This window comes from Vicugna pacos, chromosome 25 (genome assembly GCF_048564905.1).
Source record: "Vicugna pacos chromosome 25, VicPac4, whole genome shotgun sequence".
Taxonomy (NCBI): Eukaryota; Metazoa; Chordata; class Mammalia; order Artiodactyla; family Camelidae; genus Vicugna; species Vicugna pacos.
Window position 1 is genome coordinate 39715200 of NC_133011.1, and position 25266 is coordinate 39740465.

General features: G+C 60.9%; 1 protein-coding gene across 15 annotated transcripts in view; it reads left to right on the forward strand.

Moving 5' to 3' along the window:
• MROH1 (maestro heat like repeat family member 1) overlaps positions 1–25232 on the forward strand; it is a 65585-nt gene extending 40353 nt beyond the window's left edge. For 6 of the 15 annotated variants that reach the window (XM_031690522.2, XM_072949994.1, XM_072949991.1 and 3 more), the window contains 30 exons: positions 1573–1680; positions 1774–1918; positions 2021–2061; positions 2391–2532; positions 2911–2963; positions 3443–3550; positions 3968–4087; positions 4297–4419; positions 5193–5339; positions 5434–5460; positions 6503–6625; positions 6769–6848; positions 6934–7045; positions 7148–7243; positions 7773–7892; positions 9905–10040; positions 10125–10237; positions 11177–11329; positions 15861–16015; positions 18490–18655; positions 19093–19289; positions 22182–22319; positions 22721–22835; positions 23069–23215; positions 23427–23615; positions 23875–24030; positions 24101–24235; positions 24307–24409; positions 24480–24545; positions 24966–25232. In XM_031690522.2, coding sequence (XP_031546382.2) covers positions 1573–1680; positions 1774–1918; positions 2021–2061; positions 2391–2532; positions 2911–2963; positions 3443–3550; positions 3968–4087; positions 4297–4419; positions 5193–5339; positions 5434–5460; positions 6503–6625; positions 6769–6848; positions 6934–7045; positions 7148–7243; positions 7773–7892; positions 9905–10040; positions 10125–10237; positions 11177–11329; positions 15861–16015; positions 18490–18655; positions 19093–19289; positions 22182–22319; positions 22721–22835; positions 23069–23215; positions 23427–23615; positions 23875–24030; positions 24101–24235; positions 24307–24409; positions 24480–24545; positions 24966–25051 — 3600 coding nt within the window. In that variant the 3' untranslated portion in view covers positions 25052–25232. Of the gene's footprint in view, positions 1–1572; positions 1681–1773; positions 1919–2020; positions 2062–2390; positions 2547–2910; positions 2964–3442; positions 3551–3967; positions 4088–4296; positions 4420–5192; positions 5340–5433; positions 5461–6502; positions 6626–6768; positions 6849–6933; positions 7046–7147; positions 7244–7688; positions 7893–9904; positions 10041–10124; positions 10238–11176; positions 11330–11497; positions 15111–15860; positions 16016–18489; positions 18656–19092; positions 19290–20113; positions 20405–22181; positions 22320–22720; positions 22836–23068; positions 23216–23426; positions 23616–23874; positions 24031–24100; positions 24236–24306; positions 24410–24479; positions 24546–24965 lie in introns of those variants that run through there. The other 9 variants (XM_072949988.1, XM_072949993.1, XM_072949989.1 and 6 more) reach the window with 9 other exon arrangements.
• The last annotated feature ends 34 nt before the right edge of the window (positions 25233–25266 follow it).

The following is a 25266-nucleotide window of genomic DNA, read 5'->3' on the forward strand; positions in this document are numbered from 1 at the left end:
TGCGAAGCGCTTTCCCCTATTTTTCTGTCCATGTGTGATGTCTCTGTGGACTCATCCGTTGCCATTTCGTGCTTTTCTGTTGCTGGCTTGGTGGCCAGGTTGTCTGAGTTGGCCCCTGTGTCCTTGAGGCGTGTGTCTGCCATTTTTTGAGCCTTTCCTCATTTTCTTGCACAAGAAGCTGTTCTGGATGCACCTTGACCTGTCCCTGCCTCCAGCTCTGTGGGCCCCTTTCAGATGAGCTCTTTTTATCTTCTGTTTCTGAGACATTTGTCTCCTTTATTTATTTAAATTTTCTTGCTTTCCTTTTTTGTTTCTCTCTCACTCCTGTTTTCTGGATGTTAGCACTTCTGTTTTCATCTTTCCTTTTCCTTTCTTTGTTCTCCTTTGAAGTCCTCAATCTGATCTTCCAAGTCAGTAATTCTTTCTTAGCAATAACCATTTCATCATTAATTTCTTGAATCAAATTCTGTATTTCAACTGTTACAAGTTTTCACATTTTTTTTCTTGTTCTTGGTTCATGTTGATATTTTCCCACCTATGGTATGTTTTTCAGGTCAAGGTTGTTTTTGGTCTGTGAAACAGAAACAGAAACAAAGTCCATTTCTGTTTCTAATGGACTTTGTATGTGGCCTCAGTGTTCACTATCAGACAGTTTGTAGTTTCCACTACTAACCCAAAGTTTTTTTTTAGGATTTTAAAATTTTCTAGGTGATTAGCTTTTCATGACTACTGTGGATTTATAATTTCATTGCATTCTCTACACTGAATCTGGCCAGGTTTAGTTCTCCTTTTGAGAGTTTGTTGAGATATTCTTTTTGGCCTAATAAATGGTCAGGCTTTCAAAGTTGTTTGTGTATATTTGGTAAAAAGTTTTGTCTATATTTTTAGAGCAAGCTTTAAAAATTGTTATTCAAGGGCAGGCGGTATAGGCATGCATGAGGTCCTGGCCTCAATCCCTAGTATCTCCATTAAAAAAAATGTATGTATACAGGTAGGGGTATATGTGTGTGTGTGTGTGTGTGTGTGTGTGTAATTGTAATTGTTATTCAAGGCCTGAATACCCTTATTTTCTCTACTTGATCTTTGATTTCTAAGTGAGAGGCATTAAAAGTCTCCTGTAATCATTGCAGTTTTCCCAGTTTCTCTCTGTTGTCCAATGTTTGCTTTCTGGGATTTCAAAGCATGAACTGAAGTCTCAGACAAAGCACTTAGAAAAGAGAAGCCCTTTTCTGCACGGAAGGTTCCCAGTGAGCCGGGCTTTGGGGTGCTGACTCCCCAGGTTTGGAGGAAACCATAGGCCCACCAGGCTGTGGAGGTTTTCCTGTGTCCTTGTCTGTTTTCTTGGTGCGCAAGGGTCCCTTCATTTTGGAGAGTAGGACTAAGCCTGCGAGCTGGCTTCCTTGGGCGATTTTAGGGCGTAGTGAGTTTCCTGCCCATGACAGGTGGCCCTGGTGTCCCTTCGGTGGGGGCTGGGTGGGGTCTGTCGCGCTGTGTCTTCATGGCCAGAGCCCCTGGGAACAGAGAGCGGCTGGGGCCACGGTGCCCACACACTCCTCATGGCCCTCCCCACAGCCTCAAAAGCCTGGCCCCGACGGCGAGGACCTCCCGGCCGACAGCGTGCGGACCATCAGCGTCAGCACCCTCTACCTGGTCAGCACCACCGTGGACAGGATGAGCCACGTGAGTTGTGCCGCCCCGCCTGACCACGCCCCTCCCCACCCCACGGGGGGCCTGGACCTGTCACCCGCAGACACCCCGGCGCTCTGCCCCCAGGTCCTCTGGCCATACCTGCTCGAGTTCCTGGTCCCTGTGCGCTTCACCGGGGCGCTGACCCCGCTCTGCAGGAGCCTCGTGCACCTGGCCCAGAAGAGGCAGGAGGCAGGGACTGACACCTTCCTCATCCAGCACAGTGACAACGGTGCGCCCTGACCCCACCTCGCTCTGGCTCCCACCCCTCTCACTCTGCCCTGACCCCAGGCCACAGCCAGGGCCCCTGAGTGTTTGCCCATCTCCTTTGCAGTGACCCTTCCGTCTCCCTATGCCCTGACCACGAGGCTTCTGGTAAGCAGCGCCCTTGGGTGTTTGGCTTTCATAGCACATGGGTGGCATCACCTCCCCTGATCAGGTGGCCACCTGGCGGGCGCCACACCCTGAGGGGGTGTCACGGGAGGAGCAGGCCCTCCCTCTGTCCCCGTGTCCTTGTACTTGTGCTGTCACTACCGTGCAAAGGACACTGTCTTGCAGTAGGGGGCTGTCAGGCGCTCCCACTGGGGTTTTGGGGAGCTGCATCTCAGGAGGCTCCTTACCCCTTCTTGGGTGGCTGTGCTCGACCTCCTGTTGGCCGTCGTGGCTCTGGGCACGGGTGGAGAACCCACTTCTGCCTCCTCCAGGCTGTGTCTTCCAACCCCTACCTGGGAGATGGTCGCGGGGCAGCCTCGCTGCGCCTCCTGAGCGTCCTGCATCGGAATATCCACCCTCTGCTGGGTCCACGGTGGGCGACAACCATCCCCCTGCTGCTGGCACACCTGGATGGTGAGGCCCAGGAGGTGGGCGGCGCTGCTCCTCCTCCAACCCTATTTTTGGCAGTCAGCATCAAGGCTGTCCCGTGAGGACCAGGGTTTTGAAATGGCCTCTGCTGTGGTTCAGGAAAAGGCCAGAGTGGTGGGGCTGGAAGGATACTGGCTGCTGGGTGTCACCTGGGAGCACATTGGATGTGGGCACAGCCCTGTGCTTCCTTGTGTTCTGGTGGATGGGGCGATGCCTAGGCCCGGTGGGGGTGCTGGGTGGGGCCTGGTGGGAGGTACTGGCTGGGGCCTGGGCCTGCTGGGAATGGGGGATGCTCCGAGCATCCATTCCTGCCTGTTGGGATGGGTCTGCCTGCCAGGCTGAGTGGATGCCTGGTCGTTTCAGGACATACTGAGAAAACGCTGTCACAGAAAGAATGGGAAGAGAAGCTGCTGATGGTGAGAGAAGGCAGTGCAGGCTGTGCCGGGCACGGGGGCCTTGTCTGGCCTGGGTGGGGGGCGCTTGGGGCAGCAGTGGGGCTGTTCCTTTCCAGGGTCGTGATGCCTGCCTTGACCTAGAGATGTGGCCGGGGGAGGTGCAGAGGGACAGGTGGGTGTCTTTGGGGTGGGACTGGCTGCTGCCCTCACAGATTGTCCACTCTGCTGTGACAGGGTCAAATTTCAGGGGTTTGAGCTGCCCTGGCCGAGAGCACCTTCTCTCCTGTCCCCTGCCCGGCTCTGAACTGTCTGTGCTCCTGGTGTCTGACTACCCAGAATTTGTTTTGTCTGGGCTTGAAAGTTACCCATAAACTATTCAGAGTCATGGCACAGGACTGGGAGGTCACTGCATGTGACACTCTGGGCCTTGGGTCCCTCCCCAGCCAGTCCAGTGAAAGGCAGAGCTCCTGGCCCCTCACTGGTATGGCTCCTGCCCCCAGTTCCTTCAGGACACTCTGGCCGTTGTGTCTGACAACACGTGGATTTGCCAGCTGAGCCTGGAGATGTGCAAGCAGCTACCCAGCTACAATGGGATGCCCCAGGAGAAGGTGTGGGGGAGAGGCCACCCAGGAAGGTGTAGGGGAGGGGGCTGCCCAGGAAGGTGTGGGGGGGATAACCTGCCAGGGGGTTTGGGCATAGTCCTCAGGCTCCGAGTTCCTGCTCCTTGACTGTGTCACTTCTGTCACCCTGCACCTGGCTCTGGTGGCCCTCGTGGTCTTGGCAGAGCAGGAGGAGAAGGCCCGTGAGCCTCCTCATAGTGACTGATGGCTGGAGATGCCGGAGCTTGCACTCCTCAGCCCCTGCCCAGAATTCACGTTGTCCTTGCAGTGGTCAGTGTCACGGGTTCCCAGTGGTCCCTCTCCCACGTCCAGCTGGCACCAGACACCGCTGGGTGGTGTCTTGGTAGGGCTGGGTGTCCCACTGCTGGGGAGCCAGGCACAGCACGTTCTCTGGCCTTGTTGCAGAACTTCCTGTATAAATGCATTGGAGCCACCCTGGGTGCTGCTTCCAGTAAAGAGGTGGTGAGAAAACGTCTGCAGGAGCTGCTGGAGACGGCCCGGTACCAGGAGGAGGGCGAGCGTGAGGTGGCTGTCATCGTCCCCACAGGAGCCCCGATGCCCGCAGGCTGGCAGACAGTGGCCACCCTCTGTCCTCTCTCAGGCTTTTAGCCAGCGTGTGCACGTGTGTGTGTGTGTGCGTGCGTGCGTGCGTGATGCACCTGCATGGTGTGCGCCTGCCTGTGTGCTCGTCCCCGTCCTTGCCCAGCTGTGAGCCCACCTGTGTGCCTCCCCAGGGCCTTGCCTGTTGCTTTGGGATCTGTGCTGTCTCCCACCTGGACGACACCCTGGCCCAGCTAGAGGACTTTGTAAAGTCGGATATGTTCAGAAAATCTGTTGGCATTTTCAACATTTTTAAGGTACAGAGGTCAGGCTGATGGCTGAAGCGGGAGGTCTGGGGTGTGATTTCGTCTTAGCCGTGGCCCCCACATTTTGAGGTCCTTGGTGGGTTGGGGGTCATCCTGGGCCTTCCTGGGCTTGGTGCCTGGTAGCCTGGGGGTGGGGCAGGGAGCTGGCATCCGGCCTCTGTTAACTCGTTGGTGAGGCTGGGATGCATGGGATCCCTCCCAGCTGGCGACAGGGGTTTGCAGCCCTCTGCCAGCTGTGAGGGGCTCTGGGTGGCAAGGATGGGCGTGGTCCCCTTCCTGTCCCCACCCCCCACTCCACCCAGGTCTGGGCGTCCTCTGCCCCCTGGTGGCCAGGGGAGGCTGCATTCTTGCTGAAGCCTGATTTGGGAGGGTGGGCCCCCACAGCCCACCTCCACCCCAGCCCACGTCCCTCGGTAGAACTGTGTCTCCCCATGCTGGTCCCAGTTACACAGTCTTGGGGCTGCGTGGTGTGAAGAGGCCCCAAGGTTGGATGGGTTCCTGGGCAGCCACCTGAGCAAGGCTGGGACCCTGCCTCCCGACCCCCCAGCTCCTTCTGTTTGTCCCCCACCCTGGTCCCCAGTGGGCTTGAGCCTGGCCGGCAGGACGGACCTGACCCACTGTTCCCGACAGAAGGACTCTGGTCGGGTGGCGCCTTTCAGGCTACTGGCACTGCCCTTCTTCCGGAGGACATGGGGTTCGAGAGCCGGGCTCCCGCTGGGGGAGTGTGTGTAATGGAAGTTGTGCCGATTCCCCTGGCCTCTCAGGATCGGAGTGAGAATGAGGCAGAGAAGGTGAAGAGTGCGTTGATCCTGTGTTACGGGCACGTGGCGGCACGGGCCCCCCGTGAGCTGGTGCTAGCCAAGGCGGAATCGGACATCTTCCGGAACATGTCCCAGTGCTTCAGCACCAAGGTGGGCGCCTCGGCCGGGTCCACAGACAGGGACGGAAGGAGGGGTGCTGCCACCAGAGCCCCACGTCTTAACTCCTCTCACTTTTGTTGTTCAGGTTCTGGGAGTAAAGGTAGAGACCAAGGTACAGTGTGTAGGAGTTAAGTGTGAGCTCTGCCTTTCCTCTGTCCTCTGGGCTGGGCTGTGAGCTTCTGGGGCAGCAGCCGGGGGTGCTCACTGGGGTTTCCTGGGCCCAGTCCGTGGGCAGAGCATTCGGGAACATCACTCCTGTAGTCTGTGCCTACTACCTAGGAGCAGCCCCTCCTCTTGGGGCCAGAGTGGGGGCCCTGGAGCTCCTGCTCTGACCCAGGCCCTGGACGGAGGGCGGGAAGGGACGGGGAGGTGACAGGCTTGCAGGCTAGGGGTGGGGAGCCTCGGCCTCGGCCCCTCCTCTGGCTCCACTCTGATGCTCACGGGCTGCCCCACAGCAAGCACCTGGGAGAGGGGCGAGTTCGAAAGCTTGTGACAGTAGCCTCTGGTCTCACTAATGTATTTCCCTCTGGACTCTCTGGCACTAACCTGGAGGCCTTCTCTGGGAGTGGCCGGGTTTTCCCCTTAAAGAGCAGACCCTCCTGGGTCTCCTGGGTTGGCTGGGCGGTGGGGATGTCTCATCTGTCTTCCGCACTGAGCCCATGAGAGGGAGCCCAGCCCTCCATGTCCCCAGACAGGCCACAGCAGCCCCACTCTGCTGGGGCTCTTCTTGGGCATGCCTCCTTCTCCTCCACCTGGGGGGACACCTCCAGCCACACCACAGGCTGCAGGGGATGCAGGTGGATAGAGCGTGGTGTCGGCCTGCAGTCATCTGGCCGGGCCCGTGACCTGGGGACCCCTGGGCCCAGGCCAGGCAGACAGCTAATGGCCACAGGGGTTCCCTCCCAGATGCCCCTTGGCCCATGTGGCTTTGACAAGAGCTTGAGGAGGACCAGCTGAGGCCCTGTGAGAATGGAGGGGAGTACGTTTCTGGCTTTGGAGGGGAAGGCAGGGCCTGTGGCCAGGCCTTGCTGCCATAGGCAGCGACCCTTTCTGGGCTCAGCCCCGTGGGCCGAGAGGGAGTGACTGCTACCTCAGGGCAGAGCCACGTTAGGCAGAGGGCCTTGGAGGCCTCCTGCAGCCCAGTGTCCCTCCAGGACCCGGCCCTGAAGCTGTGCCTCGTGCAGAGTGTGTGCATGGCCAGCCAGGCCATCTGCAGCAGCACCCAGGGCAGCTCCTTCCACTTCTCCAGGAAGGCGGAGCTGGTGGCGCAGATGATGGTGAGCGCCAGGCAGGGCCTGGCTGGGTCCCAGGAGGGCTGGACCACCCATGTGGGTTGAGGGACAGAGGCGGCCCAAGCCAGCGCCTGAGTGGCAGGCAGGCTGTGCTCTGGCCAAGGGCTGTCACGTGGCTGCTTCCCTAGGAGTTCATCAAGGCGGAGCCCCCAGACTCCCTGAGAACACCCATTAGGAAGAAGGCCATGCTCGCCTGCACTCACCTGGTGTATCCTTTCCTCCGGGCACGCGGGGCCACCTGTGGGGCCATCCATGTGCGCCTGGTGTGGGCTGAGCCCTTAACTCAGGCTCAGCTCCCTGAAGCCGGCGCTGGAAGAGCAGATGCAGGCGGACCTGGTCCACAGCTGTCTACACAGCGTCCTGGCTGTGCTGCCCGAGCCCGAGGGGGAGGATGGCCACCAGGAGGTATCAAGCATGTCCCTGCCTTGTGCCCCTCCCCGTGGGGGCAGCAGGGAGGCCGTGGGGGTGGCGGGGTCACAGCGGGACTGGAGGCCTCTCTCGTTGCAGTCCCTGTACCTGGACACCATGCAGGCCCTTGAGGACTTGCTGACAAGCCTCCTTCAGCAGAACATGACCCCCCAGGGCCTACAGGTCATGGTAGAGGTGTGCAGCGGGTGTGCCCTGCCCTGGGGGACACTGTGGGGACAGTTTGGTGCTCTCTGCAAGTGGTGGGTGGTCTGTGAGCAGGCAGGCGTCACCCCCTCTTGTCTGGGCAGGTATGCGACAGGGGCAGACCTTGACCAGACGGGGCCCGGAGCCTGTCCTCATGTCCCTACCATTGGTCAGTGCTGGGACGGAAGGTGCCCCAGATGTGAGCTCCAGCCCTTCTGGGGCCACTGAGGTGGCAGAATGGGTGGGCAGTGGCCTGGGGTAGGACTTTTCCCCTTCTTGGAACACCTTGTTCCTCTGTAGGCCCAGCTCGCTCTGGGTGCACATGGGGTGGCCGTGGCCATGGCCGTGAGCCAGGCCAGCAGGATAGAGATGGGGCAGGGGTGCACTATGCAGGTGGCTTGCTCTCACCTGGCCCGCTGGCCCCCACACCCAAAAGGGTGGCCCGGCAGGGATGCTGACCTGCCCACAGTATGTAGGCTCCAGTGTCCCGTGCTGAGTCCGAGCTGGCGCCTGTGTGAAGCCCCCTCTTCCCCAGCACCTAAGCCCATGGATCAAGTCCCCGCGGGGCCACGAGCGGGGACGGGCCCTTGGCCTGAGCGCCTGCCTGCTGCGCTACTTCCTGGAGCACTTGCACGTCAGTGTAAGTACCCAGGAGGCAACCCACACAGCTGCTCCCCTGCCCTGGCCCATTCCTGTCCCTTGGCTTGGGGACCACTGCGTGCAGCCCTCACATCTCCGAGTGCCCCAGGCTTTCTGGCCTTCCTCCAGCTGCTGCCCTGGGCCCATCCTGCAGCCCCACCAGTCCCACGGTCCTCTATCTCGGGCCGTGGGTGGAGGACCTGTCAGGGCCAGAATTGTCCTCAGGAGCCCACTCCTTAGCTAGGGCTAACATGTGATGTGGTTCCCAAATGAGCAAAAGAATGATGGGTACCCCGGTGTGAAGGGAGAAAATGAGGGCATTCGAGGCAGAAGCAGCATTTCAAGCAAAGGCAGGGGGACCTGAACCCATGGGATGTTGTGGAAAAGGCAAACACTGTTTGGCTGTCAGAGTGGATGGGAAGGGGCTTGGTCCAAGAATCACACGGTTATTGTGTGTTTTGGTGTTTGCTAAGGTCAAGTAGCTCCTGATCCCTCTTTTCCAGAACTGCGCAGTTGTTCTTGTAAGGCCGCCAGTCAGGCGGATTTAGGGTGGACTGCACGCAGTGCTCACACGGTCGTGGCGCGGCTTGGATGGGGCGCGGGCCTGATGGGTTCTGCTGCTGAGCAGTAGCATGTTTGAATGTTCGGTCTCTCCATCCAGACCCCTCTGGCCCCTCAGGAGCATGTCCTGCTTGAAGTTTTGTTGCTGTTGTCAGTGTGATTTTTTTCTCCGATTGCATTTAAAATTGCTTATTACTGCTAGGCAGAAAACTGGATTTTTGGATACTTAGAAACTGGGTAGTTTGTAAGATTTCCTTGTTATTTCTAATAAATTTTTAATCAGGCCTCTGTAATCTTCAGATTACAGCCACTGCAGTTTACAAATCCTGAGAATTTTGCCTTCCTCCCCAGTGCTCGCATGTGTCAGTCCGCGCAGTCTTCCGGGCCGCTGCGGCCTCCCTCCTAAGTGCAGTGCTGGGTTTGGCTGGCAGCACTTACTTTCCTATCCATTCCAGAAGCACCGGTCTGTTTATTTTAATGAGGGCTTTTATCACGGACAGACAGAGAGCTGCCGTGGTCAGACACCTTCCTCTTGTCTGTTAGGACGCTCTAGATTTCTTCTCCTGTTGGTTTTAATACGTCCACACTTCTGCCTTGTGTGGCCGGATCTGCGGGCCTCGTGATGTCCTCAGCCTCCATGCACGTGTAGACGGGCTTTTCCCACCCAGGTTCTCTCGTGGCCTGGTTTTCATGTAACCCTAGTCCAACTCGAGTTCATTTTTGTTCATGATAAGAGAGGCAGCCAACCTCACTAAGAGGAGCAGCAGCTGGTGATCTTCACCTGGCGCTCCAACGTCCCTCCTCCTGGAAACCCCTGTGGTGACCTGGGGAGAGCAGCAGCCTGGGAGCCCTGCACTTTCTTCAGGAGCCTGTGCTGGGCAGTGGGGGCTGCAGGCGCCTCCCAAGGAAGCCTCCTGGTGGCAGTGCGGTGGGGGCAGGAAGGCCGAGGGGCGTGTGTTGTGGGGGTAACGATTGTCCCCAGGCCTGGAGTGTAGGAAGCAAGGCCAGTTGCCGAGAGCAGGGTGGGGAAGGTTCTGGGGAGAGCAGAAACGGCTCTAAAGACAGGGCCAGGACCCAGGCAGGACAGAAGGGATTCGGTGCAGCACCCCCCGACCTGGCAGGGGATTTGCTTTTAGGGAAGGGACCCCTCCATGTGCGTCAGCTGAACCAGCAGAGCCCAACCGTCCCCGGGCCTGCACATACCAACTTGCCCAGCCCTCTTCTCCTCTTAGGGACCCACACTTGTGGGGTGAGGGTTGACCTCCAGGGGAGGAGCTGGACGCGGGCCATGCTGGCCAAAGGGATGGACAGGGGCTGCCCTCCTGGTCACACCCCTGCCCACATCTGGGTTCAAGAGGTACAGGTGGTACCTGCCCACCCAAGTGTCCCCAGCACCCCTCCCTGGCAATCCCTCCAGTGTCCCTGCAGCACCTCCCAAATCTGCCTCTCCAGGCTCTGGTGCCCTTCCACAACCTGGGCCTCCTCGTTGGCCTCTTCTCCCCACGGTGTGCGGACCTGTGGCCTGCCACCCGCCAGGAGGCCATCAACTGCGTCTACTCCCTCCTCTACCTCCAGCTGGGCTACGAGGGTGAGCCCCTGGCGGGGCAGAGGGGCCTGGGGGTTGAGGGAGCGGAGTCTGGGCCCCTCTCCACGCTCCCTCCTGACTCTGCAGGCTTCTCCCGGGACTACCGGGACGACGTGGCTGAGCGGCTCCTCACCCTCCAAAGTGGCCTCGTGCACCCTGACCCTGCCATCCTCTTCCACACCTGCCACAGCGTGGCCCAGGTACCTGCCGGGCCTCCACTGAGGGGAGGGACCCCGGGCCACCTCCTCGCACCTCAAGTGCTCCGTGGGCACGAGCATGGGCAGGTCTTATTCGGAGAGCTAGCTGTCTAGCACCGCCTCCATCACCCTGCTGGACTCCCGGGGGTTCACCCTAAAGGCACAGCAAGAGGGTGCAGTCAGGACCCAGGACTGGGCTCCTGGTGCCAGCGGGCGGAGAAGGCTGCCCCTAGCCCACCCTGTTAGCCCCGAGCCAGGGCAGTGCTCTTATTCCATTCGGGGTTTGAAAACAGCCCCCAGGGGTCCACAGGCTTTCTTTCCTGCAGAGGAAAGAAGGGAAGGGGGTCCACAAGGCCTCTGGGAGGGTGGACTCAGCCATTGGGAAGCAGAGACCCAGCCCTGTCCAGGCGGAGCGAGAACTTCATGTCTGGGATCAGACTTCCTGGATAGTCAACCACTTTAATGCTTTTATTTCTTCTGTGTGTGTAGGGTAGCACTTTCCCTTTATCTGCTTTGGCTCCTGGTTGCTCTCTGTTATGTGAAGGGAGCGGCAGGGGCTCTTGTCTCTGCTGGGCTGGGGGGTCCCTGCGGGTCCGGGGCGGGACATGCTCCTAGATGCCTTCAACTCTATGCTAGAGTTTTAGAGTGGCAGCATCACCCCAGCCCACCCCACTGGTCAGCGGGAGCCTTAGGGAGGGCACTCTGTCCTGGGCCCCCAAGCTGCCCAGGGACCACTTCCAAGCAGCCTGGGCCTGGAAGCCCTGAGGCTGCATCCTGGACCTGACCAGGCTTCATCCTGGGATGGGGGGCTCCTATGCAGGAGCTCCTGAAGGCTTGCAGAGCCTGCAAGGGGATAGGAAGCTTGGGCCCCCCAGGATGTTGTGCCTGGAAGGGACACTGACCCCTGTCCTGCCAGTCTTTCTGACACAACTGTCCTCCTAGATTATTGCCAAGCGCCTCCCGCCAGATCAACTCATCAGCCTCTTGCTAACCTTGTTTGAGGGCCTGGGAGACTCCGACAAGAACTGCTCCCGGGCCTCCACGGTCATGATCAACTGCCTGCTGAAGGAGCGGGGCAACATGCTCCTGGAGAAGGTGTGGCCAGGCTGCGTGACGGCACGCTGTGGGCGGGGCCTGACAGGAGCGTGGAGGGAGGGGCTGGGGCGTGGCATGGGCGTGGTTATATCCAGACTGGCCCAGAGTGGGTGGGCGGGGCTGGATACATGGGGGCTTAACATCCAACTCGACTCCCACCGCTCCCAGGCACAAGACCCCCGCCTGGTTGGGGTTTGGCCCTCGATGCCCTGTCCCTTGTCCCTGCGGGCCTGATTTGGACAGCTCTTCCTCTCCTGTTTGAAGACAGAATTTGGCGAAAGTAACTGCTAAGAAAGTGAAGGAGGAAAAGGCAACTGAAAAAAACGCCGGTGCTGAGGTCTGTCAGTCGCTGGTGAGGACGCAGGTCCAGAGGGTCACCACGGAGGGCCCCACAGTGGGCCTGGTCCCGAGTGGCCGTGTCCAGGATGTTCGGGTGCTGCCCGCCCTCACCCCGTCACCTGAGTCCCTCTGGCTGTGAGCTCATGTGGCTGCCCACATGTTCCCAAAGTGGCCCGGGCAGCCACTGTGTCAGATGTGCTCAGGTCCTCGTAGGTCTGGACGTGAATCCTGGCGACCCAGTTAGCCCAGGGTCCCTGTGTGCCTGGAGGGAGATATACGCTCCCTGTTAAAGTGAGGCATACCTGCAGAAAAGGGGGTTTGTCCTAAGTACACGGCCTTGGGGGTTCCCACAGACGTGGGTTCCCACAGACGTGCAGGAGCTGAATCACCAACTCCAGAGCCCCTCGTACCCCCAGCTGACCCCCCCCAACAGGGTGCCAGCACCCCTGAAGTACAGAGTGTGGCCTGGGATGTACCTTACGGGGAAGATGCCCTCATGTCTGGCCCCGCACGGCAGTAGCCTGTGAGACCACATGCATTTCCTGGGCCTGGCCCAAACGTCCCTCTGTCTCCATACGCATCACTCCTTCGTGTGTCACGCTCACTCGCTCGCCTGCTTCAGTGACCTTGGGCAGTTCCTTATCTGCACTGTCTTGAAGATGATGCCAGAGTCCAGCTCCTCTGGACCTGACAGGCATTTTGGTTGGAGACACAGCCAGGAGAGAGCCTGGGGCCTGCGGGAGAAGCCACTGTGCAGCTGTCCCAGGGCTGCCAGATGGCGTTCCAGACGGGACAGTTCTCCCACTGGCCCCACGTGAGGCTCTGGCAAGCCACGTCCCTGCCAACACCGTTTCTGTCCTTTCTAATGGGTGTGGGGCAGCTTCACGTTAGAGCTCTGTTTGCCTTTCTCTGGTGGCTTAGGAAGTGGAACACTTTTGCACCTTTCCTAGCTACTCAGACATCCTCTTCTGTGCAGACACCAGCCTTGCCCATTTTTCTTCTGTGCTGGCTTGTCTGTGCTTTTTTATTGGTTTGTGGAAGCACTTTTTTGTGAATATTGTGAATACAGTTCTGTAGTGGGTGTATATAGTGCAAATATTTTCTCGGCGAGGGGTGAGCAGGAGTTGCCGATGGAGAGGAGGGGAGAGCTTGGGAGGGAGAGCCATGTGCTGATGCAGCCGTGTGTGGTGTGGCACCTGGAGAGGAGGGTGTGCCTCTCGGGGCCCTCAGCCCGGGGCTGAGGGTGTGGGGGTGTCAGGCCAGTCGGACCTGGGAGTGGAAGGGGGTTGGGAAAGGAGGACGGGGAAGAGGGCACAGCTGTGATGGATAGTCAGGGTTTGATGGGTGAAGGTTTGGATTTTATTTTGCACTCAGTGGGGCTCCCAGTTCGGATCAGAATGGTGGGAAGGTGCCCTGGTGGCTCTGTGCGGGTGGAAGGGGACGGGCCAAGCTGCAAGTGGTGGCCACCGGTGGTCCCGGTGTATGTGTGTATACACTGCGTCTTCTTTACTCTCTCATCTGTCCCTGGACACTTGTGCTGCTTCCGCCTCTTAGCTACTGTGGATGATGCTGCCGGGAACATGGCTGGATGCATATCTCCTTTAGATCCTGGCTTCTTCTGGGTAAATACCCGAAAGTGGAATTGCAGGATCACATGGCGGTTCTAGGTTGAGGTTTATGAGGACCCGCTACACGGCTTTCCATAGTGGCTGCCCAAACTGCATCTCCATGAACGGGGCTCAAGGGCTCCGTTTCTGCGCGTCCTCGCCAGCTCTTGCTGCTGCCTGCTTTTCTGATAGTAGCGGTCCTGAGGGCTGTGAGGCGGTCTCTCATGTTGGTTTCGACTTGTGTTTCCCCTGGAATTAGTGACGCCGAGCATCTTCCATATATAGTCAGCCATTTGTACGTCTTCTTTGGAGGAATGTCTGTTAATGTCCTTTGCCTGTTGTAAAATCAGGTTATTTCATTTTTTTGCTGTTGTTGAATTGTAGAAGTTCTTATATATTCTGGGTGTGACCACGTTATCAGATGTATGATTAGCAAATATTTTTTCCCATTCTGTAGGCTGCCTTTTCTGTCTTGATTGTGTCCTCTAATGCATAAAAGGTTTTAAAGTTTGATATAGTCCCATATGTCTGGGTTTTTTGAGGGGGAGGTAATTAGGTTTATTTACTTTCTTATTTATTTAATTGAGGTACTGGGGACTGAACCCAGGACCTTGTGCATGCTAAGCACGTGCTGTACCTCTGAGCGCCACCCTCCCCCCATGTCTGTTTCTGCTGCTTGTTTCTTGTGCTTTGGGTGTCACATCCGAGAAATCACTGCCAAGTCTAATGTCCTGAGGATTTTCCCCTGTTTTCTTCTAGGAGTTTCCTAATACTTTTGAGTCCCACCCACCCATTCTTGGTAAATCCAGGTGCCTCTCCCTGGGCCCAGCATCCTGAGGTGGATGCTGGCCTCTTGGAGCTGTGGGTCTTCTCCAGATCCACTCACAGACACTCTCAGCACCCCACTTAGGGGTGCTGTCCCTGAGCCTCACCTGGCGCCTGCCTGCAGCTCTCAAGTGACCTGGACGCTGGCATCCGGCCCCATGGGGGTCATGGCGGGCCACCGTTTTCTCTCCTGTCCTGAGAGGCTCTGGCAGCCAGCCTGTTGAGACACCTGGCCACTGTTGGACTTTGAATTCCTCTGAGATCAAATCAGAGAGGGGGTCCTAGCAGGTGAGCTGTTACTGGACTGAGCCCCCTCCCCAGCACGCCGTGGTTGTAGAGGACAACGGTCTGGCAAGACCGTCCCTCCCAGGTTGGGAGGCAGGAGGAGCGTGCAGGGGACGTGCAGGGGAACAGGAAAGGATAGACCGAAACAGACAGGTGGGAGTGGAAAATGGAGCCACCGCCGTAGAGCCATCCTGACAGAGGCTAAAAGTCGCCACACGACCCGCAGTTCTGCTCCTGGTAGCCAAGGGGGTCGGCACCATGCCTCCAAACCCTGAACGTGCACGCGCCTGGCAGCCCCGCAGTAGAAACAACCCCAAGCCCATCAGTGAATGGGTCAGTAAACAGTGAACACGGTCTGTCTGTCCAGTGAGACCCGCCTCCATTTGGCGGCAAAAGGGAGTGACGTACTTGCACCGGCCACAACCAGGAGGGGCCCTGAAAACATTCGGCAAATTGAAAAAGACTAGCTCTGTCTCGGTTCAGAAGGAACACAGAGTCAGGCTGCTTCCGGGCACTTTGAAAGGGACGCACAGAGGCCAACACGACACAGCAGAAAGGGGAGAAGCCATTGAAGCAATTAGGAAGAGCCTCGGAAAGATGTGTCTTAGGAAAAGAACCAATGCCAGAAAAAGCAAAAATGCAAAGTGAAGAAGAGGGGAAGTACACACACAAGAGGTTTGAAATACTGTGAGGCACGTCTATGAGCAGCTGTGCCCCAAGCACTGGACGCCCTCTGGTAAAAGGATGGGTCCCTGAGGATGTTGCTCCCACCCACATCAGTGCAGTGGGAAGTCACAAAGGTGACCAAGCCCCCTGGCCCTCAGCCAGGAGAGTGGAGGAGAGCCAGGCGCCCCCCTCCCAGGAGACAGTCTGTCCAATTTCAGTGGTGACCGTGGGTGGAATGTCCTGGCCCATCTGTCTGTGGACATCCCTGCTCTTGAGTGTGACGAGCAAGACCCACTCAGCCACTGCCAAGCGTGCTGGTTCAGCACCACCTCCCGCCAGCGCCCCCTGAGTGGGAACAGGCCTGCGCAGCTGCCTGGAGACTCCGACTGAGGCTGGGGTCCTCCCTCCCAGCCCAGCTCCGCCTCAGCCTGGGCACAGTGCCCCTCCCTGTCCCCACCCAGCACACTGCTCCCCTCCATGCTCACCAGGCAGAGGTGGGGCGGGCGCTGTGGGCCTCTAGTGGCCAGAGGCTGGGTCACCCTGGAAGCCTCAGTGCTCATGCCAGTGGCCTTCCCTCCTGGCTCTGCTCTGCACAAGCCCCTCCTCCCAGCAGGTCCCTCCTGGGCTCCTGTCACTTGCCACGTGGGTCTGGGCCTGTGTCCCAGCACCAAGATCCCAGGGCTCTGGCTCCAGCTCTGCTCTCAGGGACCACCCTCCCCCCCAGGCCCCCTGCACCCTGGCCATGTGAGGTTGGCTCCTGGCATGGGTGAGTGCACTGCAGGCCTGACCACCCAGCCCGTCACCTGCAGGTGCCCGAGATCATGAGCGTGCTGCGCTCCAAGCTGCAGGAGACCCGGGAGGAGCACGTCCTGCAGGCCGCGCAGCACAGTGTGTACCTTCTGGCGAGCCAGCACCGCGCCGCCGTTGTGTCCAGCCTCCTGGGCAGCCCCCTGCCCTTTGACAGGTACCCAGTGCCCACCAGCCTGCTGGGGTGGACGGGGGTCCCTCCTGCCCAGCGTGGTGCTCTTGTGCCCCCAGCCCCCACCCGTCCCTGCGTCCCAGCTCCTCTGCATAGAGCCTACGGGCCCCAGTTGGGGTGGTTGTGCCTGCCTTGTCTGTGGGCCCGAGGCTGCTCCCATGGCCCTGGGTTTCAGTGGGCACCCTTGGCTCGCTCCTGGCTCTGCTGACCAGTGCTCCAGCTGGTTTTCTTCAGGGCGTCCACCACCACCTGTGAGCAGAACCCTGGGGCCAGGCCCCCCTTCCAATCAGAAAGGGTCCCCATCCTGCACTCCCAGCTCTGAGCTTGCCGACCTCAGTTCCAAATGGCAGGACTTCGTCCCCTGGGGCTTCTGCACCAAAGCCTCCAGGTGGCCACTGCCTGCTGTTCCTGCCTTTCTCTGCTGTCCATGTCGTGGGTAGAGGCTGGCATGCTGGGGAGGCGAGGTGGCACGTCACTTCACTGCAGCTCTGGCCCCGGTGGCCCCGACGTGCCTGCTCTTGCTGTCAAGACATGGGCTCGTGCTGCAGGCTTTCCTCTCGCTTAGATGCTGGGCGCCACTCAGGGCCCTGGGTTCACTGTCCACACCCTCCTCTCCAGGGACCCTCTGTGCCAAGTGCACGGAGAGCGTTTGCCTGGGGTCTTCCCCGCCGCCCGTCGCTGTCAGTCTTTCCTTGCCCTGGCACCGCGGACGCGCTCCTCGGTGGTGACTTCTGCGTCCTACAGCGTTGCTGGTCGGCTTAAACCCGCTGTGGTGCTTTGTGTCTGCTCTTGGTCTCACGTGTCTTTCTTTCTTTACCTTCTTTCTTGTCTCTTCTTTAGATTTACAGGATCTTTTTCACAACTTCACATTTCCCCTCAGTTTATCGGGTAGCTATGCACTCTGTTCTCCTGGTGGTCGCCTGGAGAAGGGCTGCGTGCAGGCGCCCCTGGGCAGCAGGGTCTCCTGATTGGGGAGCCGGGGCTCTTCTGCCCCAGCCCATCATGACCGCGGCCGCCTGTGCGGTGGGATCTACCCACCACCCCCGCTGGGCCCTGCGTGCCTCCCCGCGCGTCCCTCTCCCAGAGGAGCACACAGGCCACCAGTGGGCCCTGGGGGGACCTATGACAGGAAGATGGGTGAACTTTGTCAGGGACACAATGGGGGCTGGTCCCTGAGCCAGTGACATGCGGGTTGGTAAAAGACTTTACCAGAGATAAAATAGGAGAACAGAGGAGGAGTGTATTAGGTCACACTGCCATGGGCAACAGCGGCTGCAGGCTATTGGGTCCGAGGCCACCTTTATCCTGTAACTGCAGAGACCCGGGCGGGCAGTCTGGGCACGGCGGGGTCCTGGGCGGGGTCCTGCCAGGCGTGGGCACCAGTCTCCTCGATCTCCAACTCACACTTCCGGCGGGAGCACAGCCCTGGAGCCCACGCAGGGCCCGCGGGCCGCAGCCTCCCCGCCCTGTGCGTCTGGACACGCGCTTAGTCGGCTGTCCTTCGCCAAGGTTGTCTGGCTGAGTTTGGACTCAAGGTTGGCACGTGTTTTCTATAAGTCCGAGTAAGAGACGTGTCACTTTCTGGCTCCCACGGGCCCAGAACACCTTTCACGTGTGGCTGGTGGGGTCCGTTCCTTCATCCTGCTCGGCGGCTGCCAGGCTCCTCCAGCCTGTGACTTGGTGTCTGTCATCAGCTGTGAGCGTCCCCGAGCTCTGCCCTTCAGACACGGTCTCTCTGCTCAGATGCCACGTCTGTCAGACCTTCGCCGCCCACCTGCCCTTCTCGCTCTGTCCTCTGGACAGCACTGTGCTCTCTGCTGGCTTCTGGGTAACTCCTTCTGCTTGTCTTCCAGGTCACTGTTTCTTTCTCTTGCTGCATCCAGGCTGGTGCCAAATAAGCCCACCGAGTGCTGAGTCTCCCTTCTCAAGGGCTGTGGGTTCTCTTCCGAATTTGCTGTTTTTAGAATGCCCGGTCCCTGCTTGATATTGGGAGCGTGTCTCTATAATCACGTGAAGCAGAGCCACCTCCCGAGGCTGGGCGCCTATGGAATGCAGGCTGCCCTGCGCCGCTGCCCCTGCCTGATCTCACTCCCTGCTTCTCTTTGGCCACGCCCTGCTCTTCACCGGGGGGATGCTACTTCTAGGTGGCACCAATGCCTGGGGTGACGCTGCCTCCTCCAGGCCAGCCTAGCATCTGCTTCTGGCAGCTCCTAGGGGACACCACTGTCCCCCGTCCCCCCTCCGCCCCATTCCACTGAGCTCTCCTGCCCTCTATTGCCAACTCTGCTCACCATGGTGCAGCCTGGTCATGGGCCCCTGGGCCTCACAGAGAGTGAGCTCAGCTCTGAGATCAGGGTGCCCCTGGCTGCATGGCTGGAGCTGAGTCTGGCAGGCACAGCCAGGGCTGTGGAGCCGGGGCCGGCAGTGGCGCAGCAGTAACTACCCTCCCCCCGCTCCAGCCACACCTGCACCCTGTGGCGGGCGCTGGCCGTGGAGCCTGGGCTCACCGCGCAGGTCCTGGGGCTGCTCCTGGAGAAGATAAGCAGGGACGTCCCATTCAAGGAGAGCCGGGCCTTCCTGCTGAGCTCCTGCCCCACCCGTGTGGCCACCCTGCTGCCCCTCGCGGTGAGTAGGGCCGGCGGCCGCGCAGGCCCATTCCCCTCCTCCCTGCTTGGTGAGGCCGGGCGAAGGGCTGCATTGTCGCAGGTGGGAGGACCCCACAGAGGGCCTGGGTGCCACCCCCCAGGCACCTGGTGGCTGACTGGGGCCACGGAGCCGGGGAGCTCAGAGCCCAGGCTCGTAAAGGCCCTGCAGGTGTTGGTCCTCAAGGGAGACCACTCTGTTTCATCCCGAGGAAAAAAAATTAACCCAGCTTGGCAGCGTTTCCACAGTAAAGCAGCTGTGAGAATCTCCTCCTCCCTGTGGAGGAGCCAAGAGCAGATGGTGGGAGGCCGGCCCGGCGGCCATGCTGCCCTCCCATGGGGTGCTGGGGTACAGGGTCCGGCCGTCACCATGCCCGGCCCCAGGGGGAGGGGTGAGGCTGAGGCGGCCCCTGTCCCCAGGCCACCTGTGCATTGTACGAGGTCGCATCCACCCCAGCGTCGGGGCCCGCCGTGCTGGAGCTCTACCCCCAGCTGTTTGCAGCACTTCTGCTGCGTGTCAGCTGCACCGTGGGCGTCCAGTTGCCCCGGAACCTGCAGGCCAAGGAGAGGAGGAGCACCGGCTCGGGCCTGGCCTCCAGGAACCTTGAGCCCTGCAGGTAAGCAGGTCCTCACCCCTCGCCCCTCCCGTGAGCACAGGCTCATGCCGGGCAGTGATGGCAGAAAGGGCCTCAGGTGGTGGGGAGGGCCCAGGAGTTGTGCCCAGGGAAGGGGGCAGTACCTCCTCTGATGATGTCTGTCAGGATGGGGACCATGGGGGTGGCGGCTGCACGTCTGTGGAGCTTTCCAGAGACATCACGTGAGTCCCAAGCTGTGCCTTCTTTGGGAAGGCAGAATTCGAGGAACATTTGGGGTGTGGCAGGGTCTGAGTGAGCCCCACCCACAACCCTGTCCTTGCCGCCTCGGTCCCCAGCCCCAAGTCCTGGCCCTTTCTACACTTGATTAGGGCCCCATCTTAAACGAACGCTGCAGCGGTCTCACGGCCTCCCCCTGAGGACCCTCTCACCTGGCTGGCCCCAGCCTGTTCCCTGGGGAGGGCCCAGCTGCCTCACCAGCAAGGCCTGGCCAACTGCACACCAGGCTGCCTGCCCCAGCCCGTGCCGGCCCTTCCCTCAGCTCTCACTGGGGCCTGCGACTCTGGGGTCCTGGAGCAGAAGGCCGGGGCTGTAGTGGGGAGCCGCTTGCTGCGGGCACTGGGTGCAGAGCCGAGGCAGCCCAGCTGTCTGCCTGCCTGGCCTGGCCCTGGGCCATTCCTGGGCCCTCGCGGTGGCACTTGAGGCTCCAAACAGCGGCCTGGGGCCAGCGGAGCCTGAGTGACAGTGAGCCTGGCCATCTCCCCACCCATCCCCAGTGTCCGGGGTTGCAGGTGCCCCTTAGCTGGGGACACATGAAGGGTAGCGCCAGTTCGCCCCACCTCCTGCAGGGCTGCTCCACCACAGAACAAACTCGTAAACTCCAGCAAAGGCTGCGTGCCAGGGACGGCCCGACTCAGCACAGACCAAGTGGAAAATGTGAACGGACCCGCGGACACCGGCCTGACCAGCCCTGGGCTTGGCATGCCGGGACGCAGCGCTGTGGTCTGTGAGCTGTGGGGGCTGCGAGCCCGACGCCCCCAACAGGGGTCCTTGGGCTGCACCCCTGCCCTGGACACGTGCAGAGCTGGGCCCAGGCCTTGGCTCTGAAAGGGGGCTGCCAGCCAGCGAGTCAGACCCTGGCAAGTATCACAGCCACCGAAATTCCAGGTGGCAGGGTGAATGGGTGGGGGCACCCTCATCGAGGTGCTTGACCTCTTCCTAACCTAGGCCTGCCCCCCACCACTTCTGGTTTGTCGGCAGCCAGCCACCGACTGCCCCGAGCATGCCCGGCCCATCCTGGTCTAGATGGCGCCTTGGCTGAGCTTTGAGGCCTGTAGTGGGCTGTGGGGCCAGCAGAGCTGCTGGGCCTGGGTGTGGGCTGGGGACCAGCCCGGACTGGCCGTGGCCCTGTGGGCCTACATCCAGTGGTGAGGGACTCCTGTCCAGTGACCACAGTGGCTGGCATGGTCCTTCTGTGCCTGCAGTCAGTGTGGGCCCTCCACAGGAAACACAGGGCTTTGGGGACAGTGCCCTTCTAGTGCTTTCTTTGGGGAAGGGGCCCAGCTGTGGCTGTCTTAGGACACACGGTGGGGGCTCACAGGGAGCCTGTCCAGCTGTAGGCAGACACCAGACCACCCCTGCTGACATCTCCAAGGTGACTGGGGATGGGGCTGAGCCAGGGTGAGGGCAGTCGGTTGTGTACATGCTGCTGGGCTCAGGTGAGCCCACCAGCATCTGCTTTTTGGGCTGTTGAAACCCCTGGTCTTGGACCCCAAAGACCCCTGCGTGGCCCAGGGCCCTTGCTCCTGATATGGGACTGGTCTGGAAATCTCACAGGACCAGTCACAGGGTCCCAAAATAGCTTGCCAGGTTCTCCTGTACCCACCCTGCCCCTCCTTAGATGTATGTGAGGCCCCACCACGCAGCCAGCAAGGCCTGGCCCTCGTGCTCCAAACCCCCTGCCCCCCCCACTGCCCCTGCACCCCAGCCGCTGAGCTCTCAAGGTCAGGAGAAGAACCTGCAACTGACCCCTGACCGCCCTGTGCTGGGCCCAGCGCACTGCCCTGGGGGCAGGCATCTGCCCTTGGCCAGGGGCCCCAGGGACAACGCCTCGTGGACACAGCCGTCCACGGGCCGGTGTGGGGCCTGACACACGTGGGCAGTGGCCAGTGTCAGGGGAGAGGGGGCAGCAAGGCATGGCTTGAGCTGGATGCTCTGCAGTCACCAGTTCCAGCTCTGGGCCACGTTCTAGCCGTGGAGCCGGGATCTCTCCACATGCAGGGCAGCCTGGTGGTCTCTGTGGGACAGGGCTCGGATGTCCAGGGCTGGGTGAGGCAAGGTTTCTGAGGTGCAGGAATAGGCTGTGTGTGTGTCCAGGTGCAGGAGTGGGGGCTGCGGATGTGATCCTTGGGTGCCCAGGCTATACAGGCACTTGGCCCAGAAAGGGTACCCGCCTCCCACACTGGGGTCCCACACCCAGCCCAGGCAGCAGTCAGACCCTGGTCTGCCTTTGGGGTTCACTTCTATGCAGAATTTTCTCCATTTTTTTTTCTTTAAATCAAATGAAGGTCTTTAAGGCAAGTGAAAAAAAGCAGGTGGTTATTACGCTAGAAGCATCTGAGGGCTCTGTCTGCTCCAGAGGTCCCCCAAATGCCCCTCATCAGGGTGGGGGACAGGTGCCATCTGCCTAAAACCAGGGGGTCCAAAGCCACAGGAGTGGTGCCCAGCTGAGGGGGTGGAGAGAGCCCAGTGCCTGCACCCCATCGGGTGTTGTTAGGAGGGTGCAGGCTGCATAGCCCTGGGACACCCCTGCCAAGAGCACAGGTCAGCGTGTGCACGTGGGGCACAGGGCCAAGTGCGCACCAGGGTCTCTGGCTGGGTGCCCTGCCAGCTATGGCCACACCCCTGTGTCCACAGCTCTGCCGTGGATGCGCTGCAGGCCATGCTGCTCCGAGGCGGTAGCGAGGATGTGGTGCAGCACATGGAGCTGGAGGGAGGCTGGGAGCTGCTCGGGACCTCAGCCGGGCACGAGGAGGGGGTCACCCGGCTGGCCAGGTGAGCAGGCTGTGCCCTTGTGCACCAGCCCCCACGCTGGCCAAGCTGCCAGGCACCACCTATGGCCCTGGAACCCCAGGGGCACTGGGGAGGGGCTGAGCTGCCTGAGCAGGTGGGCTCAGCATGAGGAGCAGGTGCACTGGCCTCCAGGGCTGCCCGGGGCCTCGGCTGGGCTGGGCTGGGCTGGTAGGGAGGCCATGAAGGCAGCTGTGTTCTCTAAGTTGTGTTGACGTTTCGGAGTGCAGGTTCCTCTGAAGGCCTGGCCAGGCGGGCTGGGAGGGGCGTGTATGGGAGGGTGTGCGGGGCCTGGGAGCTAGGCGGGTGGCAGAACCTCAGGTCCAGTGGGTGTTGGCTTGTGGTGGGGTGGGCTTGGGGTAGCCCATTGTGGCCTCCTTCCCCAGCACCATGGCCAAGTTCGCAGGCCCCCGGCTGCCCCCGGTGGTGAAGGCACTGTTCAGCACACAGAGCAGCATGTACGAGATCCAGAGGGTCACCTCCACAGCCTTCCTGGCTGAGGTAGGAGCCACTTGCTCTCCACCAATGACGAGGGCCTGGCCAAAGGGGGAAGCCCTCCCCCTCGGCAGGCTCTGGCCTCCCTGGCCGGAACCACACAAGGACAAAGGGAGGCCAGGGGCCTTCAGCCAGTTCACCACACGCACTCGTCAGTGACCTTGGACTCGGACCGTGTGGTGGGGGCGGGCCCTGGGCTCAGTGGAGGGGGGTGGTGGTCAGAGTGCCTCTGCCTCCAGCTGCTCGGCAGCAACGTGGTGAACGACCTGATGCTCCTGGAGTCGCTGCTGGACAACCTGGCAGCGCGGCAGAAGGACAGGTGTGCCGGCGTGCGGAGGCTGGTGCTCCGAGGCCTGGCCAATGTTGCTGTTGGCTCCCCTGACAAGGTGAGCTGGCCAGCCAGCCCCTAGGGGCCTGGAGACGTGGTCCGTGAGGAGGCCCCGGCAGACGCAGCATGGGTGGTGGGGACAAGCTGGGAGGAGCCTGGGGGTGGCAGCACCAGGAGGGGCAAGCCTGCAGGGTTGGGGGCTGGGCCTGTCTGTGGTACATGCTGGGCACACCTGCGACCCGGGACACAGGTGAGTGTGGCCTCCCCAGGTGCGGGCCCATGGCCCCCAGCTCCTGACGGCCATGATTGGTGGGCTGGACGACGGGGATGACCCACACAGCTTGGTGGCCCTGGAGGCCATGGTGGGCCTCGGGAGGCTGCTGGACCTGGTAGAGGCCTGGGACCTGCGCTCGGTGCTGCTGCACGTCGCCATCCGCGTCCGGCCCTTCTTTGACAGCGTAGGCTGGGTTGGGGGTGGGTACCCCAAGGCCCAACATACCTGCCCTGGCCAGGCCAGCCTAGCTCCTGACCCTCCTGCCACCCCCTCCTTGAGTCGTAAGCCCCTGCCCGCTGGGTCCCATGAGTCGGGTCACCACCGCAGGCTCTAGGGCCCCGGCCCAACCTCCCAGTGCTCTCCTGTCTCTCCCTGCCCCAGGGGCCTGGTGTCAACCGACGGGCAGGGCTGGGAGGCCCCGGGTGACACCTGCTGCCCCACAGGATAAGATGGAGTTTCGTTCTGCGTCCATCCGCCTCTTTGGACACCTCAACAAGGCCTGCCACGGAGACTGCGAGGACATCTTCCTGGAGCAGGTTGTTGGCGGGCTGGCACCCCTGCTGCTGCACCTGCGGGACCCCCAGGCCCCAGTGGCCTCAGTGAGTAGCCTGTGGGGGATGGGCCAGCCCGGCAGGGCTCCAGACGCCAGGCTCAGCCAGTGCCCTGCAGGCCTGCAGGTTTGCCCTGCGCATGTGCGGCCCTAACCTGGACTGTGAGGAGCTGGCAGCCGTGTTCCAGAAGCACCTGCAGGAAGACCGGGGCCTGCACTTCGGAGAGTTCCTCAACACCACCTGCAAGCACCTGGTGAGGGGCGGGGCCAAGGGGCGGGGCTGCAGGCAGAGGAGGGCAGAGCCGGCCTGATGGCATCTTTGCAGACGCACCACTTCCCAGACCTGCTGGGCCGCCTCATGAGCACCAGCCTCTTCTACTTCAAGAGCAGCTGGGACGACGTCCGGGCTGCCGCCCCCATGCTCACAGGTAAGCACTGCCTGGGGGCCCCACGCCCCACCTGAACCGACCCTGACCTCCGCCTCCCCACTACCCGCAGGGTTCCTGGTGCTGCACATGGAGGCAGAGCAGCAGCCACAGGTGGACCTGGAGCAGCTCCTCCAGGGTGAGCCCCACCCCCGCCCCGCCCACCCCCACCACGCCGGCCACTGACCCTGTGGGCACCAGGGGGGACTAAGTGATTTTCCTGGATTTCAAGGATTTTTTCCCTGTCACTGGTGACCTCATCGTCTCTAGTAATTCACGGAAACTTCTTAACTGTTCCAAAAGAGCTTAAAAAACACTAAAAAAGGAAAAACTATCTTTCCGTTGGCTCCTGAACCCTGCCGGCAGAGGCCTGTCTTAGGAGGGCGGTGGGCGGGCGGGCGGCCCCACGCACAGGGAGGGGTGTGAGCCTCAGGGTCCTGGCCCCTGGGGCTCAGTTCTCAGGCAGGGGGGACCAGCCTTAGCTGCAGCTGTCAGGGGGTTCGAGTCAGGCCTCAAAGGGCCACAGAGGCGCCGCCAGCAGCAGCTCCCTGTCCCCCAGCCCTCCAGCTCCTGCTCAAGGACCCAGCCCCCCTGGTGCGCGCCAAGGCTGCCGAGGCTCTGGGCCGCCTGGTGAAGTTCGCCTGAGGCTCCCATGCCAGCACCACCCCTACAAGCAATACCAGCCTGGGGCTCTGACAGCCCCCTGCCCAAGGATGGAGTGGGGAGTCCCTGCACCCACACAGCAAGGGAGGGCTGGGGCCACGCAAGGCGGGCCAATTGCCATCCCCCCACTGCCCAATAAAGCCATTTGCTGCTGAGCAGGTGACACAGCGATGTGGCCGCTCCTTCTGGACAGGTCA